The 21,537-nt window shown below is 46.1% G+C and overlaps 1 protein-coding gene across 1 annotated transcript in view; it reads left to right on the plus strand.

Moving 5' to 3' along the window:
* LOC143942220 (uncharacterized) overlaps positions 1 to 21,537 on the plus strand; it is a 34,730-nt gene that overhangs the window by 2,962 nt on the left and 10,231 nt on the right. The window contains exons 2-3 of the mRNA XM_077463471.1: positions 2,904 to 3,224; positions 18,742 to 18,969. Coding sequence (XP_077319597.1) covers positions 2,904 to 3,224; positions 18,742 to 18,969 — 549 coding nt within the window. The remainder of the gene's footprint in view (positions 1 to 2,903; positions 3,225 to 18,741; positions 18,970 to 21,537) is intronic.

Here is a 21,537-nt window from a genome sequence, read left to right on the forward strand (position 1 = left end):
TGCGTTGCAACGTTCGTTGTGATACATCGAGCGGGGGACGGCTCGCACACACAGCGGAGTGGACATTGCAGGATCCTGGGGACAAGGCAAGTAAGCTGTACCAGGATACTGCGATGCGATCCCGAGCGTGGCTCGGGGTTACCGATTTTGGTACTGAAAATCCACCCCAAGCCACACTTGGGAATACCGCCAGGGAGGTTAAACTACGTAGAGGGTTCTTTACTGTAAGAGCGGCAAAGGATGTTGAATTCCCTTCCACAGGCGGTGGTCTCAGCGGGGGTCATCGATAGTTTAAAATAACTATTAGATAAGCACCTGAATGACCACGACATACAGGGATATACAATGTAATACTGACATATAATCACACACATGGGTTGGACTTGATGGTCTTTTTTTTTTTTTCAACCTCACCTACTATGTAACTTATGGTAATTAACCCCTTGCCACCAGGCCAATTCTGACACTCCTCTCCCACATTTTTATTTATTTTTTGCTAGAAAATTACTCAGAACCCCCCAAAAAAAAAAAAATATATATATATATATATATATATATATATATATATATATATATATATATATATATATATATATATATATATATATATATATATATATATATATATATATATATAGCAGACACCATAGAGAATAAAATGGTGGTCGTTGCAACTTTTTTTGTCACATGGTATTTGTGCAGCGTTTTATTTTTTTGGAAAGAAACGGTTTCATGAATAAAAAAAAAAACAGTAGTTAGCCCAATTTTTTTTTGTATACTATGAAAGATGATGTTGACGCCGAGTAAATAGATACCTAACATTGGAATGGCACCAAACTTCAATACTTAAGGCACTCCATAAGCGACACTTTCAATTTTTTTACAGGTTACACGTTTAACCACTTCAATACCGGGCAATTTTCCCATTTCCTGCCCAGGCCAATTTTCAGCTTTCAGCACTGTCACTTTTTAAATGACAATTGTGTGGTCATGCTACACTGTACCTAAACTACATTTTTATCATTTTGTTCCCACAAATAGAGCTTTCTTTTGGTGGTATTTGATCACCTCTGCAGTTTTTATTTTTTGCTAAACGAATCAAAAAAAAGACTGGAAATTTTGGAAAAAAAAAGTTTTTCTTTGTTTTTGTTTGTTTACAAAATTTTGTAAATAAGTAAGTTTTCTCCTTCACTGATGGGCACTGATAAGCTGCACTGACAATGGGCCCTGATAGGTGTCACTGACATGTGGCACTGATGGGCATTGGTAGGTGGCACTGAAAGGCACTGATGGGTATATATATGGGTGGCACTGAAAGGCGGCATTGATGGGCACTGATGGGCATTGGTAGGTGGCACTGAAAGGCTGCACTGATGGGTATATATGGGTGGCACTGAAAGGCGGCACTGATTAGCATTGATGGGCACTGATGGTTGGCACTGATAGATACTAAGGACCACCACACTGCAGAGTTCGTTACATGCTGAGGACCACCATACTGTCCATGGCATACTTCTCACCAATCCAGGCACTGTGCTGTACATTACATGGTAAGGACCAGCACACTCCATATTCTACTGTACATGAATTTGTCGCAACAAAGTTTTAATGAAAAATAACTACTTGAATTTGTCGCACATGGCTTTAGTGACAATGTCGCAGGATTGTCATGAGAGGCAAACACAAAGAGAGGGGCGCCTCTGGGTGCAGATTTGTTTAAAAGTACAAATTTATTTTAAGGCTAATAAAAACAGACTCACGTTTTCCATGAGTGATTAAAGCACAGGTAACGCGTTGCCGAGTAGTGACGTCATCCCCTCGCGTCCCACTTGCAGCAGTGCCTCAAGCCTCGTTCTCGCTTGACATACACTGCGTCCACTGTGGCCGGCAGTCTTCCATCTAAACAATGGACACACAGTGAAGAGCGGCCAGGCAGACTGCAGATTAGATGGATGTGATGACCGATCGAAATGTTTTTGATGGATCAGAATGCTTTAATCGCTCATGGAAAACATGAGTCTGTTTTAATTAGCCTTAAAATAAAATTGTACTTTTAAACAAATCTGCACTCAGAGGCGCCCCTCTCTTTGTGTTTGTATCATAGTATCTGGAAACCTGGTTTTGGTTCCTCCTTGGTGGCAGCCCTGCTTGTGGAAACCCCTGGAAAGAAATTGGGCAATTCCCATGGGATTATACGCCAAAAATGTAATGGACGTTTAAATCTGCTTATTGATTGTCTTTAGGGGGTCTTTTGCCTATTGTGTGTATTGTCTCAGGTGATATTTGCGCTTCTACTTGTCCTTTGTCATGAGAGGCTTCCGGCTACGTCCTCCCGCCAGATGTGTCCCAAATGCCTTTATTCAATCGCTCCCATACTATGTATTCTGTATAAATAGTGCTGCCTGATCACATGTTTTCCTCCCATAAGTAAACTTCTAATTTAGGCTGGGTTCACACCGCTGCGGGTGAGAGACCCGGATGTGATTCGCACCGCACTGCAGTGCAAATCACATCCGATCTCTGTAGCAATGCGAGTTCAGCCATACAGATAGTGTGGCTGAATTCGCATCGCACCCGCCGCAAACTCGCACGGGACCCTTTTTTTTGGTCCGCAGCAGAATCGGATCGCATGGGTGTTCACACCATGCGATCCGATTCCTGTCCGAGTTTGCAGATCGCACTGCGATATGCGGACTGATCTGGGGGTTTCATTAAGATTTCATTGACACTCCCAGCAGTCCGCATAGGGCAGTGTGAACTGCCACCGGGAGGCATGCGATGCAGGAAAACGCCGCGGATTCGCGGCGTTCCCGCATCGCTCCGGTGTGAACCTAGCCTTAAGTACGGGTGAAGTGTTTTACATCAAACATCTTATTTTTTTATTTTATTTTTTTTCCTTTCAGTCCTGCTGCTGTTCGGTGTGGTTTTCGGCCTTGCCATCATCCCAGAGGGGAAGAAGGTCCCGTGCGTCAATCTGATTTTTTGTACGTTGAAGTCCAATAAGAATTACTGTCTGTTTGATCGTGGGTCAGACTTTCTACTGGAAGTGGACAGAGATAGATGGAATATTGCCAATGAGCAAAGGAACAGGTCCATCGTTAATGAATATGGTGGCTATGGGTGTGCGACCATCAGAAACCTGCAGGAGAGTGACGCCGGGTACTACACCTTGCATATCGCTAAAGAAGATGGGATACTTCTCTTAAGACAGACCTTTTCACTGAGTAAGTGACCTTGCAAATCTTTTCCATCATTTGATCTTATCATTTCCCCCATTTCTGGGGTGCAGGAGAAATTGGCAAATGGTGTGTGTGTGTGTGTGTTTTGTTTGTTTTTGTTTTTTGTTTTTTTTGTATCAAAGTTGAACTCCAGGCAGATATAAAAGATGCAAATTAATGTAGATCTGTATTCATTAAAAACTAACCCCAGGTTTACTTTCACTTTAAATAGTATGAGCCAAGCTGGCCCAGATGAACGATATCCTGTACTAATTGCTGACAGTGCTGTACAAACTGTATGTAGCATCAGTTTTCATTATACAAAATGTATATAGCACCAACAGTGTGAGCAGCACTTTCCAAAATGAAGGCAGGCATTGCTGTCACAATCCAATACAAGAGGAATCAGAATGCTTGTATTGTACAGTAAAACCTCAGATTGCGAGTAATAAGATTTATGAGCGTTTTGCAGTACAAGCTGTTTTTATATTAAATCTTGACTCGATTTGCTAGCGTTGTCTCGCAAGACAAGCAGGATTCAAGCCTCTGGGATGTGCAGTACCGCATGTGGCCAGAGGTAACGCTGTGTTTGAGTGTCTCTGGCACCAGACCCCAACCCCCCCCCCACCCCCTCCTCTGGCCACATGCGGTACTGCATACACTAGCAGTGACACTGAAACAAATTATCTGAGTTTCCGTTGATTCCTATGGGGAAACTCGCTTTGATATACGAGTGGTTTGGATTACAAGCATGCTTCTGGAACAAATTACGCTCGTAATCCAAGGTACTACTGTACCTGTAATATCTGCCTCCATTTTGTAAAGCACTCAGCAAGCTGTTGGTGCTATATGAATCTTGAAAAATAAACAATGCTACCTAGTTTATACAGCGCTCACAGCGGGTGCAGCATTAGGAAAGGAAGTAGTTTGTTTGCTGCCAGCTTAAAGTGGATGTATACTCAATTTTTTAACTTTTACCTACAGGAAAGCCTATAATAAGGCTTACCTGTAGGTAAAAAAAAATCTCCTAAACCTGTACGGTTTAGGAGATATTCCCCTCGGTATGCGCCGCTGACTGCAGCGGCGCATGCGCACAAGGGGATTCTCAGCCTGAAAATCCGGCAGTGGCCGGCCGAAATGAAATCTCCTGCGCGCATGCTGTGAGTGGCCGGAGCCGCGATACCCAGAAGAAACGCCGAGGGAGCATGTCAGCTCCCTCGGCGTGGATCGGGCCAGATGTCGGGGCCTCGTTCTAAGGTAAGTATTTCATAATGAGCTCGTATGCGGTGCATACTAGCTCATTATGCCTTTTGCTTTGCAGGTGTTAAAAAAAAAAAAAAAAAAAAAAAAAAATTGCGGGTTTACTACCGCTTTAATTCAAACAAGCTATTCAACCCCTTTAGAGCTGGTGTTCTATCAGAATACTGCCACCCATCATTAAATGCAACTGAAGTGATGTTCCGTTACGGCCATTCTGGTACACCCCTATTTGTTTCGCGGCAAGCGGACATCTTTTTACACCCACCAAAGTCTTGCATTTCACATTTATTTTTACCAATAAACTCAGCTTATATAGTGAAGTATAGTATTTGGAAGTCTGACGCTGTTTTGATGTTGAATTTAAAAAGTATCGGCAAGCTTGCTGATCTCACAGGTTTACTAATCTGACAGAACATCACTGCTTTGAAAATTCAACATCAAAACAGTCTGATGGATTTCAAAATACTGCATTTACTGGTAAAAATAAGTGTAAAATTGCAAGACTTCGGTGGGTGTAAAAAGATGTCCGCTTTCCACCTTCTGTCTGTAGGCTGAGTGTGGGGTGTACCAAGATGGCCACGACGGAATGTCACTTCCGTTGCATTATCTGATGGGTAGCGGTATTCTGATAGAACACCGGCACCTGCTGGCCCTTTAAGAGATTTAGCAGCCAGGATGCGGGGCTTATGGTCATGTGACCACTGTGATTGTCTTTCAGGTTGGTCACATGATTGGAAAGCTCCCGATTTCAAGCAGCGATGGAGCGCTTTCCGTTAGCTGCCGGGAGAGCTGGTATCGAGTTGCTGCCGGCAACTCGATACCAAGGCTCACCTGCTGAGAAGCCGCATATTTGCATACACTCAACGCAAAGATTAAATTGAAAACGAAACCTGACGTTGGGCAGTTGTATACGGAGCTGTGTTCCAACAGTGGCGTGGAGACTTTCTGTCTGCTGCCAGAACAAAATCGTGTCAGGTTAAGCACCGCTCAGCCATTCACAGGGAGCCTTGCACTTTTATCAACTAGTACAACACTTTTCCTGGAGCTGGAGAGGAGAGTGGATGACATCACGATCTTCACCTCAGTCAATCATAGAAAGCCTTGTATTGAGTGATAAAAATACAACGCTTCCTGTGAATGGTGGAGTAGCTCCCAGCTTGAGTCAATTTTGTTCTGACAGCAGATGGGATGTCCCTGTACTACTGCCAGAACACAGAGCTGTATACTGTATGTGCAGTGGCTTATACAACAGACTTAATACAGCGCTGACAGCGGGTGCATTAATAAAGGAAAAAGTTGTTTACATCAGACAAACTTTTTAAAGCGAAAGTAAGTGGAACTATTTCCTTCACTAACAGTTGCAACAGCTGTGTGTGCTGTATGATCTGTATGCAGCCTCATCTACATACAGTATACAGTGGTGTTTCAGCAATGGCTCAGCGACTTCCCATCTCACTCTCAGAACAAAATCAAGTCGGGCTTGACTTTGTAGAATTCTGCTCAGCCATTCATAGAAAGCCTTGTATTTTTATCGATGATGAATATAAAGCTTCCTCCGATTGGCCAAGATGGAGATTGTGATCTCATCAGACTGCTTTTCTACCACAGCCAATCAAAATGAACCTTCTTTGTATTTATGAAATACAAGGCTTCTTCTAAATGGCTGAGCAGCACTCGGGTTTAATTTTAGGAAGTCCCTGTACCTCTGATGGAACATAGCGAGGTAAAGGGCCAATCACAGCAGCCCTTTACCATGTGATCCGCTGTGTCCAGTCACAGCTGATAACATTGTAAACAGACTTTCCGGCAGTCCTTTCTTCACGCGCTGTCACTTTGTGAGGAAAGGAGCTGGTAACCGGCAATTCTTTCTAACAGGCACATTTACACTGATGATCAGGGCAGCCCCAACAGTGCCCTGAATATCGGTGCCGCCTCATTGGCGAAAAAGGAAAACGTACTTATTTGCAACAGTTAACCAAAATGAAAGTGATACTAAACTCTCATTTATTTTTCGTTAAAAAAAACACATTATACTTGCCTGCTCTGTGCAGTGGTTTTGCACAGAGCAGCCCCGATCCTCCTCTTTTTAGGTCCCTCTTCGGTGCTTCTAGCCCCGCCCCCCTGTTGAGTGCCCCCACAGCCAATGGCTTGCTATGGGGACAGCCAAGCCACAGCTCTGTGTATCTGTTCAGACATGGAGCTGTGGCCCGGCCCTGCCCCCTTTCTCTCCTCCATTGGCTCACTGACTTTGTCAGCAGCAGGAGCCAATGAATCGGGGAGTCCAGGACAGCCAAGTGTCTCATGCTACATCACTGGAACTAGATGGGCTGAGTGGGGGCTGCTTCACATTGGCTCCTGAAAATTGGTCTGGACAGGAAAGGGGGTGCAAGTGTGCCCATTAGGAAAGTTTTAAAGTGATACTAAAGTCTTGTTTCTTTTTTTTTTTTTTTTTTTTTTTTTTTTTTTTTTACATTTCATTCTTGCCTGCTCTGTGTTTTGCACAAAGCAGCCCTGATCCTCCTCCTTCTCGGGTCCCTCTTCAGCCCTTCTGGCACCTACCGAGTGCCCCCACAGCAAGCCGCTTGCTAAGGGGGCACCCGAGCCACTGCTCTGTGTGTGCATTTAGACACGGAGCCTCGGCTCTGCCTCTCTCTCCACTGCTGTCTCTGCTAATCAGGAGGGAAAGTCCCGGCCAGCCTAGTCTCTCGTGCAACATCTCTGTATCTAGATGGGGCTCAGGTTAGTATTAGGGGGGCTGAGGGAGGCTGCTGCACACAGAAGGTTTTTATCTTAATACCTTCTAACTTAAAGGGGAGGGCCAGCTGAAAATTGGAGCCTTGCGGCTTCACTGCCCGTTTCCTACTGCGCAATGCACTTTGTGAATGGGGTGCACTGTGTTCTGAGACACACACAGTTCCCAGAACACACTGCGCCCCATTCCCCAGAAGACAACACGCGTAGGAGAAGACCGCAAATCACCGCGAAGTAGGAAGAGGCAGATTAGGAGGAATCTACCTAGCAACAGGCATTTCTGGTAAGTAAAAAAAAAAAAGAAATGTAATTAATTTTTTTAAACATTTTTAATGTTTTGTAGGGTGGCCCTCCACTTTAACAACCAACTTAACATCTAAAAAACAAACCGGCACCGCCATGTATTCTCCGTGTGTAAACATTTGTCATGCATCTGTAAAGATGCACATCAGGGCTACATGGGTTTTGTCATTGAAAATAAAGCTTTGTTAACCACTTTCAGACCGGACCATTTTGCTGGTCAATGACCAGAGGTCTTTTTACAATTTGGCACTGCGCTGCTTTAACTGGTAATTGCGCGGTCATGCAATGTTGTACCCAAACAAAATTTGCGTCCTTTTCTTCCCACAAATAGAGCTTTCTTTTGATGGTATTTGATTGCCTCTGCGATTTTTATTTTTTGCGATATAAACGTAAAAAGACCGCAAATTTTGAAAAAAAAATGATATTTTCTACTTTTTGTTATTAGAAAAATCCAATAAACTCAATTTTAGTCATACATTTAGGCCAAAATGTATTCAGCCACATGTCTTTGGTAAAAAAAAAGTCAATAATTGTATATTTATTGGTTTGCGCAAAAGTTGTCACATAAGGTACGTTTTCTGGAATTTACGCAGCTTTTAGTTTACGACTGCCTATCTCATTTCTTGAGGTGCTAAAATGGCAGGGCAGTACAAAACCCCCCCAAATGACCCTATTTTGGAAAGTAGACCCCCTAAGGAAATTGATAAGTGGCATGTTGAGCCCATTGAATATTTTATTTTTTTGCCTCAAGCGATTGAATAATGACAAAAAAAATTTTTATTTTTATTTTTTTTTCACAAAGTTGTCACTAAATGATATATTGCTCACACATGCTATGGGCATATGTGAAATGACACCCCAAAATAAATTCTGCTGCTTCTCCTGAGTACGGGGATACCACATGTGTGGGATTTTTTGGGAGCCTAGCTGCGTACGGGGCCCCGAAAACCAAGAACCGCCTTCAGGTTTTCTAAGGGCGTAAATATTTGACTTCACTCCTCACTACCTATTAGTTTTGAAGGCCATAAAATGCCAAGATGGCACAAAACCCCCACAAATGACCCCATTTTAGAAAGTAGACACCCCAAGCTATTTGCTGAGAGGCATGTTGAGTCCATGGAATATTTTATATTTTGCCACAAGTTGCGGGAAAATTACAAACTTTCTTTTTTTTTTTTTTTTTTTTTTTCACAAAGTTGTCACTAAATGATATATTGCTCACGCATGCCATGGGCATATGTGAAATGACACCCCAAAATAAATTCTGCTGCTTCTCCTGAGTACGGGGATACCACATATGTGGGACTTTTTGGGAGCCTAGCCGCGTACGGGGCCCCGAAAACCAAGCACCGCCTTCAGGCTTTCTAAGGGTGTTACAGTTTTGAAGGCCATAAAATGCCAAGATGGCACAAACCTCCCCCCCCCAAATGACCCCATTTTGGAAAGTAGACGCCCCTAAATTTAGGGGTACACTAGTGAGACTAGGTAATAAATGGCGGGTGCCCTGAAACTATAAAAAAATAACTAACCAACCAGCGTCACCTGTAACAGTTATATGGTGATCACTGGTGAAAGGGTTAACTAGGGGGCCATCAGGTCTTTATGCGGTAGTATATGGGGGTCCCTGGCGCTATAAAAAGCTGCGGCGAACCTAAATACCTACCTGCCTAACTAGCGTCACCTGTGACACTAATACAGCGATCAGAAAAACGATCGCTTATTAGGCTGGGTTCACACTGGAGCGATGCGGGAACGCCACGAATCCGCAGCGGGTTCCCGCATCGCATGCCTCCCGGCGGCAGTTCACACTGCCCTATGCGAACTGCTGGGAGTGTCAGTGAAATGTTAATGACACCCCCAGATCAGTTCGCATATCGCAGTGCGATCTGCAAACTTGGATCGCATGGTGTGAACACCCATGCGATCCGATTCTGCTGCCGACCAAAAAAAGGGTCCCGTGCGAGTTTGCGGCGGGTGCGACGCGAATTCAGCCATACTATCTGTATGGCTGAACTCGAATCGCACAGAGATCGCATGTGATTTGCATTTGGGTGTGAGTGTGCCTGGCATGTTCTACTGTGTAGTGTCGTGTTGGTGCAACTCACCGATCCTCTCTCCTCGGTGTCGGAAAGAAAAATACCGACACGGAGGAGAGATTACATCACTTCCTCTCCTGTGTTTACATTACAGGAGAGGAAGTGATGTCACGAACGATTTCTATTCGTCGGGAGCGATCGCGAGGGGGTGGCCATGAATGAATGGCCGCCCCCTCGTCCGGGATCGCTCCCGAACGAATACCGACCGCCGCAGGCACTGGGCGGGGGCCCGATCGGGCCCCCGACCCACGGGAAGGCAGGGACGTACATGTACGCCCTTATGCCTGCCCGTGCCATTCTGTCGACGTACATCGTCGTGCGGCGGTCGGGAAGTGGTTAAAAAAAAAAAACTGGCTGCTGAACTTTTTTAGCTTTCTCCTAGATTCCAAGCAAAGTTGTCAAGTGCTGCGCTTTATACACTGCATTCTTTATTCTTTTACAGTATGTGTTATATTTACAACTTACTGACCACTCAAATGTTTTATGAGTTACAGATGTAATCATTTATCAGGGGATCGGTGAGGTCATTTAAAGGTTCCTCTGCATTAAAAAGGTTGAGGGAGGCTGGTCTAGAGGGTTGTCTTCCTGAATGACCCATGGTGAAAGGTGGTCCTAGGTATAAAGTCAGGTGGTGATGACCAGGGGGCCAAGCGATTCCTTTGTTATGCCAACCTTTGTGGCGATGTTTAAAGAGGGACCTGCAGCAGCCAGAGGTATTAGCGTTTTGCTATATGCCCCAGTGTCTTGTTGGGAATAGTGTGTGAAACTTCCAGGCCTTGGAGTTAAGATGCTGATTTGCAGTGCGCATGAGTGGGGTTTTTCAAAAGTTCTCTTTTTGGCGGAGTCAGATGGAGCAGAGGTTTTGGCTGCCCTCATAGGGGCAAGAGTGTTTTAGGAGGCTCGAAGGTCATCAGAGGTTCTGACGCTTTTTTGCAACTAATTTTGCAGAGATGGATTCCTGCCTCTGTTTCTCAGTAATGACCATTGTCTGCTGTAGGCCTACCTCCTTGAGTTATTCCAGGCCTTTTTCTAGTGTAGAAGCTGAGTATCTGGTCACAGTGAAGAACAATTGTCAAGCGGATCAGAGTCTGCCTGACAATTTGACCATGTGTGGTCCGGCGGACTTAGAAAGAAGTCTTGACTCAAAATTGTCTGCCGGACTCGGCAGTCTGGTGGACAATCCGCACGTCTGTGTGCTAGTCCGCTGGAGAGGGGACTAGCGAAGGAAGTCAATGTCGCCGCCTTCATCGGCGAGATTGACACCTCGCGAGCCCCGTCGCCAGGTATGGATTTAAAGGGGAACCCCTACACTGAAAAAACGGCGTGGGGTTTCCCCAAAGTCCATACCAGCCCCTTATCTGAGCACGCAGCCCCCTCCTGAGCCCCCAGATCCTGGCCCTCCACCCTATGTGAATGAGTATGGGATACATAGTACCCCTACACAATTCACCTGGGGGGGAAAAGTGTCAATAAAAAAAAAACACAACTCAGATTTTTAAAGTAGTTTATTAGACAGCCCCGGGGGTTTTCTTCCGACTTCGGGGGTCTTCTCGCCAGGCTCCTCCGATATCTTCTGCTCTTTTACTAGCGAAGAAGCCGGCTTTCTCCGTCGCCGCCGTTCGGGGGTCTTCTTCCGACTTCGGGGGCCTTGTCCTGCTTTTCAGTTCTTCTGCCGGGCCTCCGCTATCTTCTTCCAGCTCTTTTACTAGCATTGGCTAGTTCGTCTTCTCGTTCATCGCTGTATCCGCCTTCTTCCTTCTGATGTTCTGGGGGATGCTGGGACTGTGGCATCACCTGGTGACCTGCCCCTTATGCTTATATAAGTTGCCACGCAACGCATCCCTGGCATCACGGCTGGAGAGAGCGTCATGTCAACATTAGAAGGAAGAAGAAGGCGCCATCGAACGAGAAGACCGGGCCAACGCTAGTAAAAGAGCTGGAAGAAGATATCGGAGGCCGGGTAGAAGAACCGTAGAGCAGGACAAGACCCCCCGAAGTCGGAAGAAGACCCCCCAGATGGCGGAGACGAAGGAGAAAGCCGGGCTCCTCCGCTAGAAAGAGAGGTAAAAGAGCAGAAGATAGAGGAGGTGCCCGGCGAGAAGACCCCCAAAGTCGGAAGAAGACCCCCAGAGCTGTCTAATAAACTACTTTAAAAACCTGTGTTTTTTTTTTTATTGGCACTTTTTGTAAAAAATGTACCCCTTACTCATTCACATAGGGTGGGGGGGCCGGGATCTGGGGGCCCCCTTATTAATTAAAGGGGGCTCCCGGATTCCGATAAGCCCCCCGTCCGCAGATCCTGACAACCAACGGCCAGGGTTGTCTGGAAGAGGCCCTTGTCCTCATCAACAAACCTGCAGGGTGCCCTGCTTCCCCAAAGCACCCACCCCCCCATGTTGAGGGCACGTGGCCTTGTACAGCTCGGGGGGGGGGGGGGGGGGCGCTTGCTCAGATAAGGGTCTGGTATGGACTTTGGGGGGACCCCCACGCCGTTTTTCCAGCGTGGAGGTTCCCCTTTACCAGGTGACGGGGCTCGCGTGGTGTCAGTCTCGCCGATGGAGGCGGCGACATTGACTTCCTTTGCTAGTCCCGTCTACATGGAGTCACGTTCAAAATGAACGGACTTTACTCTGTGTGTGCGCAAGTCCATTCATTTCAAAAGTCTGGCGGACCTCCGCCAAAAGTCTGTTCATGTGTGGGCAAGTCTGCTTGTTCAGAAAGTCCGGCGGACCTCCGCTGCAAAGTCCGGAGGATAGTCTGATCGTGTGTACGTGGCATTACAGTATCTCACAAAAGTGAGTACACCACTCGCATTTTTATAAATATTTTATTATGTGTTTGGGGTCGTTATGTTGGAATACTGCCCTGCGGCCCAGTCTCCGAAGGGAGGGGATCATGCTCTGCTTCAGTATGTCACAGTACATGTTGGCATTCATGGTACCCTCAATGAACTGTAACTCCCCAGTGTCGGCAGCACTCATGCAGCCACAGACCATGACACTCCCACCACCATGCTTGACTGCAGGCAAGACACATTTTGTCTTTATACTCCTCACCTGGTTGCCACCACACACACTTTACACCAGGGGTGCCCAACCTTTTGAAGAGCGAGGGCCACTTAAGCGACTTGGTAAACGGTCGCGGCCCACAATGCGTGGAGCGGGTGGATGGCATGTCCGTGTCCACTCTTTGGAGAGCAGACACGGACACAGCCCACGATACTTTTTAGCGGATCATATTGGAGGTAGAACACAAGTCGGTTTATGTCTGCCACTACTTAGAGGTGAATAGAGGGTCCAATTGGTCGGACTGTCAGACTGACCGTGTGAAAGGGGTCCAAGGCTGCTTTCACACGGATGCGCTGCAGTTTACCTGCACCACGTGTGCAACGCAGTGTACCTTTGGCTTTCCTGCAGTTTGCAATAGACTTCTATTATATTCTGCAGGTTTGGTGCACTTTCAGAAAGCTCACCAAACTAGCAGGTAATAATAGAAGTCTAGGGCTCAGTGTAGGTAACCCGCAGGTAAATTGATCCGCACTTGCGGATCAGTTTGAAAGCAGCCCAGTAACCACTGCAGAAAAGATATGCCCATATATACACTGATTTTAGTAATAAACTGAACTTTAATAACGTATTCTTTCTATTCTATACCAGAGCAGGAGGTCGCGGACCACATCAGAGGGCTCCACATGTGGCCCCCCAGGCCCACTGGTTGGGCACCCCTGTTTTACACCATCTGAACCAAATACATTTATCTTGGTGTCTTCAGACCACAGGACATGGTTCCAGTAATCCATGTTCTTAGTCTGCTTGTTTTCAGCAAACTGTTTGCAGGCTTTCTTGTGCATCATCTTTAGAAGAAGGTTCCTTTTTGGCAAAACAGCCATGCAGACCAATTTGATGCAGTGTGCGGCGTATGCTCCGAGCACTGACAGGCTGACCCCTCACCCCTTCAACCTCTGCAGCAATGCTGGCAGCACTCATACGTCTATTTCCCAAAGACAACCTCGGGATATGATGCTGAGCACATGCACTCAACTTCTTTAGTAGACCATGGCAAGGCCTGTTCTGAGGGGAACCTGTCCTGTTAAACCACTGTATGGTCTTGGCTACTGTGCTGCAGCTCAATTTCAGGGTCTTGGCAACCTTCTTATAGCCTAGGCCAGTGATGGCGAACCTTGGCACCCCAGATGTTTTGGAACTACATTTCCCATGATGCTCATGCCCTCTGCAGTGTAGTTGAGCATCATGGGAAATGTAGTTCCAAAACATCTGGAGTGCCAAGGTTCGCCACCACTGGCCTAGGCCATCTTTATGTAGCGCAACAATTCTTTTTTTCAGATCCTCAGAGAGTTCTTTGCAGTGAGGTGCCATGTTGAACTTCCAGTGACCAGTATGAGAGAGTGAGAGCGATTACACCAAATGTAACACACCTGCTCCCCATTCACACCTGAGACCTTATAACACTAATGAGGCACATGACACTGGGGAGGGAAGATCGCCAATTGGGTCCAATTTGGACATTTTCACTTAGGAGTGTACTCAATTTTGTTGCCAGTGGTTTAGACATTAATGGCTGTGTGTTGAGTTATTTTGAGGGGACAGAAAATGTACACAATTATACAAGCTGTACACTCACTACATTACATTGTAGCAAAGTGTTATTTCTTCAGTGTTGTCACATGAAAAGTTATAATAAAATATTGACAAAAATATGAGGGGTGTACTCACTTTTGTGAGATACTGTGTATACAAAGGGGGGGGGGGGGTATTTTATAATGTTGTTGCCCCCTTTTTTTTTTTTTTTTTTTTAATTTATACAAAAATATTTTGCTTTATTTATTTATTTATTTCTGGGGGGGGGGGGGGTGATTTAGAAGGTGAGGGTTTATAATCGCTTTAAAAGCCTCGATGGTAGTAAATAGAAGCTCTGGTTAGTGCTGATATTTCTCAGTACTGCTATTTAAACAGACACTGTTATACATTAGATCTTGTATGTTTGCGGTGATCACAGGTGGTTTCTACCTCCTAGTACAGGAGCGTATTACAGATTTACCCGCACATTGATTTGGACCTAGCGCTATATGGACATGACCACAACCATGTTGAGAAGTGGGCATCTCTGGAAGCATGTGGTTGAATTGGACTTGTTTATAGAGACATCTTTCATTTTAACAGGGATGTGGCAGTACATTTTGAGGTCTTTTGAAGGTTTTTGAACTAAGGAACTCTCTCTTAAAATAAAGACTCCTGAGCAGGTAAAGGTTATGGACCGGCACCAGTTTGTCATGTTTTGACTCAAGGAGGTTGGCTCATTCTCCCATTTTAGATACCCGAGTTAAAAAGGACTGTCTAAAGACCTCTTTCACACGGATGATCCGTTCATTCCCACCTGTCGGTTTTTTAAGCGGACCTGAACAGACACTCCATAGACCTCTATGAAGCGACGGATGTCAGCGCTGACATCTGACCTGCTCCGATTCGAAAAAGTGTGATGGAGGAAAAACCTACTTTTTCATCCATCATCGGATCGGGTGACGAAGAAACTCTGCGGTCTGTCTTTATCCGATTCCACCCCCAGAGTGTAGAGACAGACCTGTTATCTGCCTGCTCAGCGGGCATTGACGTCTGTGTGAAGGAGCCCTAAGTCCTGATGGCTTCTGTTGGAAGGTGTCCAAAATTTTTTCACATATACCTCGTTCAATCCTTGCTCCAGGTGTTTGATCCCGTAATAAAATTGAGCTAACTTTACTGTTTTGTTTTTTAAAAGTTTTGTTGAAGTGTATTTTTTCCCAAAAAATTGTGTTTAAAGGACCGCTGTGCAAATACAGCGTGACATAAAATATTGCAACAATCGGTATTTTATTCTCTAGGGTCTCTGCTATATATCTATCTCTATCACCTCTATAAAATGTTTGTGTTTGGGGGTTCCAAGTAATTTTCTAGCAAAACAATAGAGATTTTTAATAGGGATGCACCGAATGGGTTTTTTGGTGCCGAAACCGATACCGAAAATGAAAAATGCACTAGGCCGAAAACCGATACCGGTTATTTTATACAGGAGGTGGTCAGAGACTGGGGACATGGTTCAGGAGGTGGTCAGAGACTGGCGACATGGTTCAGGAGGTGGTCAGAGACTGGCGACATGGTTCAGGAGGTGGTCAGAGACTGGCGACATGGTTCAGGAGGTGGTCAGAGACTGGCGACATGGTTCAGGAGGTGGTCAGAGACTGGCGACATGGTTCAGGAGGTGGTCAGAGACTGGCGACATGGTTCAGGAGGTGGTCAGAGACTGGCGACATGGTTCAGGAGGTGGTCAGAGACTGGCGACATGGTTCAGGAGGTGGTCAGAGACTGGCGACATGGTTCAGGAGGTGGTCAGAGACTGGCGACATGGTTCAGGAGGTGGTCAGAGACTGGCGACATGGTTCAGGAGGTGGTCAGAGACTGGCGACATGGTTCAGGAGGTGGTCAGAGACTGGCGACATGGTTCAGGAGGTGGTCAGAGACTGGCGACATGGTTCAGGAGGTGGTCAGAGACTGGCGACATGGTTCAGGAGGTGGTCAGAGACTGGCGACATGGTTCAGGAGGTGGTCAGAGACTGGCGACATGGTTCAGGAGGTGGTCAGAGACTGGCGACATGGTAAAAGAGATAAGTGTGTTGTCCCCTGTGCAGCCAGTGTGTTGTCCCCCGTGCATCCAGTGATGCAGCAAAGAGAGGAGAGCCGCCTCCGCCGTCTGATTCAATAGAGTGCCGGGAACATCACAGCTTTAATTTCAATAGCTGTGTGTTCCCCCGTCGCGCGCCGTCGCATACAGCGGATGACAGCGGCGGAGCTGCGAGACCCCACCGAAAAGATGGATGCGCCAGACTACAGGGGACAGCGGTGACTTTGCTGGCTCCTGTGTCAGGTAAGTGACACATAATGGACTACTATGCGATGCATAGTAGTCCATTATGCTTTACCTTTGCAGGGAATGAAAGAGGAAGTAAACCCATTGGGGTTTACTTCCTCTTTAACTTTGGATAGTAAAACATTTATTTTCTGTCAGTAAATACCTTATACAGCCCACTTCCTTTTTCTTGGCTGGTAAAAAGCCTAGGCTGTCTCATGAGAGCTTACCAGAAAGGGAGGGGGGATGAGTCATAAGAGGGCCAATGAGAGCTGCAGAGCTGGAGGTGTACCTCCTGTGTAAATCCAGGAAGTGAACAGGCAGCAGCTTCAGCATCCCACAGTTAAAATGGATGCAGCCAGATTTGGTGGAGGGAGATTTCTGCAGCATATTTGGCTGTTACAGAATCACAGGATATAGAAAATATGCAAAGTGGTTGGAGGGAAGCTTCAGAATGGCAAAGCTGTTTTTATTACAAATTATGTGAGCGGACTGCAGTTTCTCTTTAAAGCGGAGTTCCACCCAAAAATGGAACTTCCGCTTTAAGGGAGATGACCCCCTGACATGCCACATTTGGCATGTTTTTGTTTTTGGGGGGGGAGCGGAAACCCTCTTTTTAGAGGGTCCCAGCTCCCACTTCCTCCTGGCGCACTGCGGCACTGGAACGGAGATCACCTCTCCCCTCTCCCCTCTCCCTCCTCCCTCTTGGCAATCTGGGACACGTCACAGGTCCCAAAAGATTGCCTGGCCAGTCACAGCGCGGGTTGCACATGTGCAGTGCATGCCCAGCTGTGAAGCCATAGCCGGGCGCCCACACTGATAATGCCGTTGTCTTGCCGAGAGTTCCCTCAGGGGATAAGGACCCACCCCTGTACTGCGCAGGCACAGCGCTTGCACAGTACGAAGCACAACGGAGTCTCCGAAAATAGCCGAAACTGAACACAGTCAGCTGTACACAGCGCCTACGCAATACATTCTAACCTATGTGCAGGTTCGGGCCATCCAAGTGGATATAGAGTCAGAATAAAAATATGCCAACTGCAGCGAGGCTGTGCCCGAAGCGTTGCGAGCGAAGCAAGCCCGCGAGGGGCCCTGTTACAGGCGCCGTGTACAGCTGACTCACTGTGTTCAGCTTCGGCTATTTTCGGAGACTTCGTTGTGCTTAGTACTGCACAAGCCTATACAGTACAGGCGGCTCCTTATCCGCCAGGGGGAACTTTCTTGGCAGAACACCGGCATTACAGAGAGGAGGGGGAGACGAGCGGGGCTTCATTCCCCCACATCGCTGGACCCTAGGACAGGTAAGTGTCCGATTCTTAAAAGTCAGCAGCTGCAGTATTTGTAGCTGCTGACTTTACTTTTTTTTTTTTTTTTTTTTAAGCGAAACTCTGCTTTAAGTAGTTAAACGTCCCTCATTTACAGACCGAAGTGCTTTCCTTTGATCTAAGAACGAAGTTACAATGTTTATAGCTATCTACCAGCACATGCAATGTTGTAAAGAACTTGGCAGGCTGCCCGTTTGTTTTTTTTTGTTTTTTTTCTTTTGACAGCTAAATGAGCAGAGAACTCTCTACACTTGGTAAATGAATGAATCAGGAAATTCTGCATAGAGATCGTGAGGGGGATTGAATCGAGATCACGATATTGTAACGATTATTTGTGTGGCTCTAGCATACTGTGGTAGCTAGGATAAAAGATACTGTCCACATGTGACTTTCATAACTCAGATTGTGGTGCAGTGAGAGAGAGTTACTGAATGTCAGCTACAGGCACCATATAGGACCGACTGTCCCCACAGACATGGTCTCCACTCAAAAAATAAAACCATACTTCCCCTGCAAAAGTAGTTATTATTCTACGTTCCTCTCTGGCAGCCCATGTCTCCAGTCTTTACACCACAACCTCCATCCAAATGGAATCGCCGTTTATCACTGATGGAGTTGCCAGGTTCCTGCTATAGCACCAAACTCGGTGGTTCCATCTGCTCAGCCCTACATTAGCACTGTGTCCTGTAGTGATTGATGGAACCACCACACACTGTAGCTCTTCAGATGAATGACGATAGAAGACACTTGTCGCTGAAGTGGTAAGTATAATAAATATTCTTCTTCAGGGAACTTATTTTGTGAATTTTGAAGATGACCATGTAGAAAAGTACACCTCGGAAGATCTCTAGTATTTCCAAACTCTCATACTTCCTCTCCTTCTTCTCCTAGCTGAAAGTAACCTCAATAACCTCCTCAATGCCAGTAATGTGAACACGTCCAAGATTGATGAACGTCTGCTGGTCCCAGTCTACTGGAGAAGAACTGACACTGAGCTGCCTGAAGCACTGCGACTGACTGCTGTGAATGGCACAATACCAAAAGATTTTAGTTTGGCCTTGGTGGTCACAGCTCAGGATGTGGCCAGTGAGAAGCCTATGGATGTCACCACACCGACAGGTGAGAGGGCCACTGAAACAAAACCCAATAATGATGTTCTCTACCTGTTCTACCTATAGGGCAATTGAAGTCTGCAAAAATGATTTATTTACATCATGCTGCAAAAAATGTACAATTTATATTGTGTGTGTGTGTGTGTGTGTAAAGTCCAGTCCAATCTCCTCTCCCCATGCTGTGCCCTGTTTGAGGGCAGCAATCTCTTGGTTCTATAGCTTTTATCACTCCCTGTGACATCATTGGCAGACTTGTGCGTAGTACACAATGCAAGTCTTTTTTTTTTTTTTTTTTTTTTCTGTTCAACCCAGCGAGTTGAAGGGAAAAAAAAAACTCTGGTCGGAGCCACTGTACTAACAATTTAATATTGACCTGCTGAGCTGTTGTGACCCGATAGGGGAATGCCCCCCCCTCCCGCCAGACATCATCAACAGACTTCTGTCTAGTACACTGAGTTTTCTTCCGTTCAACCCAGCAGGTTGAGCCGCTGTACTAACGACCTGACATTAGTACAGCAATCTCCGCCGAGCTGTTGTGTTCTGACGGGGGATGGCTCCCCTGCCAGAACACTCATTTCCCTGCTGATTGACCGGCTGCTTTTACACATGGGCCGAATGTCAGACGTTTTTTTTTTTTTAAATTATTGAATTATTCCAAGGGCCTCGGCTATGGAATGCTCTACCAATCAACATCCGCCTGGAAGAAAATCACCTGGCTTTTAGGAAAAAACTCAAGACCTTCCTCTTTTAGCAGATGATCAAAGCTCGCCACAGCGCCTAGAGGCGATTCAGTTCGCATTGTGCGCTATACAAGTATTTCATTCATTCATTCATTGAACTAGCCGATGTCGCCCGGCATTCGGCCGGTGTTTATATGGGCTTTATAAAATAATTTCAGGGGCAGCTTTTGGGAAACCATTTCCTATTTATGTGGAAGTGTCATATTATCATAAAATTCCTATGGGCAAAACAGATTAGTCTACAGCTTTGACCTTCTTTTTTTTTTTTTTTGCATGTCAAGAGAACGTAAAGTGGTTCAAAAATCAGGTGTCACATTGGGCACCTTTCAGGGGGGAGAGGGGAGCAGATGCCTGTCTAATATACATTGCTGCAGAATCTGGCACGATCTATGTCCAGCCTCTTCTGCCCCCCCCCCCCCCCCCCCACACTGTGTCTTCTGGGAGGCGCACAGGTCCCAGAAGACAGCAGGGACTACTGGAATCACGCGGCACGACTCGTGCATGCATAGTAGGGAACCAGGCTTTTTTTTTTTTCCGGAGGAACACTGCTTTAATGCAATGTGCCTGAGAGCAGCCTCCTTCTCACCATCTCTCCCTCTGTGGGCAGAGAGGCAAAAGATGGACCCATTGGCTCCTGCGACTGTCAATCACAGCCAGTGAGCAATGAGTGGGGGTTGGGTCAAGCCACTGTCAATGTACACACAGAGCGTGGCTTGGGATCAAGACCACATGAGTGCCCCCATAACAAGTGTCTTGCAATGGGGGGAGGAGACAGGAGCTGCCTTGTGTTAAACCATTGCACAGAGCAGGTAAGTTTTTTCTCTACACTGTCATTTTTAAATTTTTAGTTTTTTATCACTGTTATTGCTGTCACAAGCAATGTAAACATCCCTTGTAATAACAGCTGAGTGGCTGCTGAGCTTCATCGGTTGTTATTACATTAAAGCCGACTGTCCGCTGTAAAGAATGGTACTGGGGTGATGCCTGCAGATGCAGGTATCACCCCGGTACAACCCCTTGAAGCAATATCTGTAAGTTTTGTGATCAATACCGTTATTTCTAAAAAAGTAAATATCGGCCGTACCGATAATCGGTCGATCCCTATTTTTTTTTTTTACAAATATCTGAAAAGTGTGGCGTACATTTTTATTCAGCCCTCTTTACTTTGATACCCCTGACTAAAATTGAATGGAACCAATTGCCTTCAGAAGTCGCCTGATTAGTAAATGGAGTCCACCTGTGTGTAATTTTTTAAATCTCGCTATAAATAAAGCTGTTCTGTAAAGCCCTCAGAGGTTTGGTAGAGAACCTTAGTGAACAAACAGCATCATGAAGGCCGAGGAACACACCAGACAAGTCAGGGATAAAGTTGTGAAGAAGCTTAAATTGTTCAATCCATAATCCGAAAATGGAAAGAGTATGGCACAACTGCAAACCTACCATGGCCGTCCACCTAAATCAGGGGTGTCCAACCTTTTGAAGAGCGAGGGCCACTTAAGTGACTTGGTAACTGGTTGCGGGCCACAATTAGTGGAGCGGACGGAAGACAGATCCGTGTCCACTCTGTATATGCAGAGCGGACATGGACACAGCCCACTCTACTTTGTGGGCCTCCTATCCGATCCAACCAGATGGAAGGAGACGCATCCTCTTCGGTTTTTTTTCTTAGTGGATCGGATTGGAGGTAGGTGGGTGCAAATGGACACAAGTCCATTTACATCTGCCACTCCATAGAGGTGAATGGAGGGTCCCCTGGGTTGCACTGATCATGTGAAAGCGGCCTAAGGCTGTTTTCTTTTTTTTGCAAATATTATTTTTATTCATATACATTTCAC

The sequence above is a fragment of the Lithobates pipiens genome, unplaced genomic scaffold (genome assembly GCF_037356315.1).
Source record: "Lithobates pipiens isolate NorthernLeopardFrog02 unplaced genomic scaffold, aLitPip1_a1.2 Scaffold_30, whole genome shotgun sequence".
NCBI classification, from domain to species: domain Eukaryota; kingdom Metazoa; phylum Chordata; class Amphibia; order Anura; family Ranidae; genus Lithobates; species Lithobates pipiens.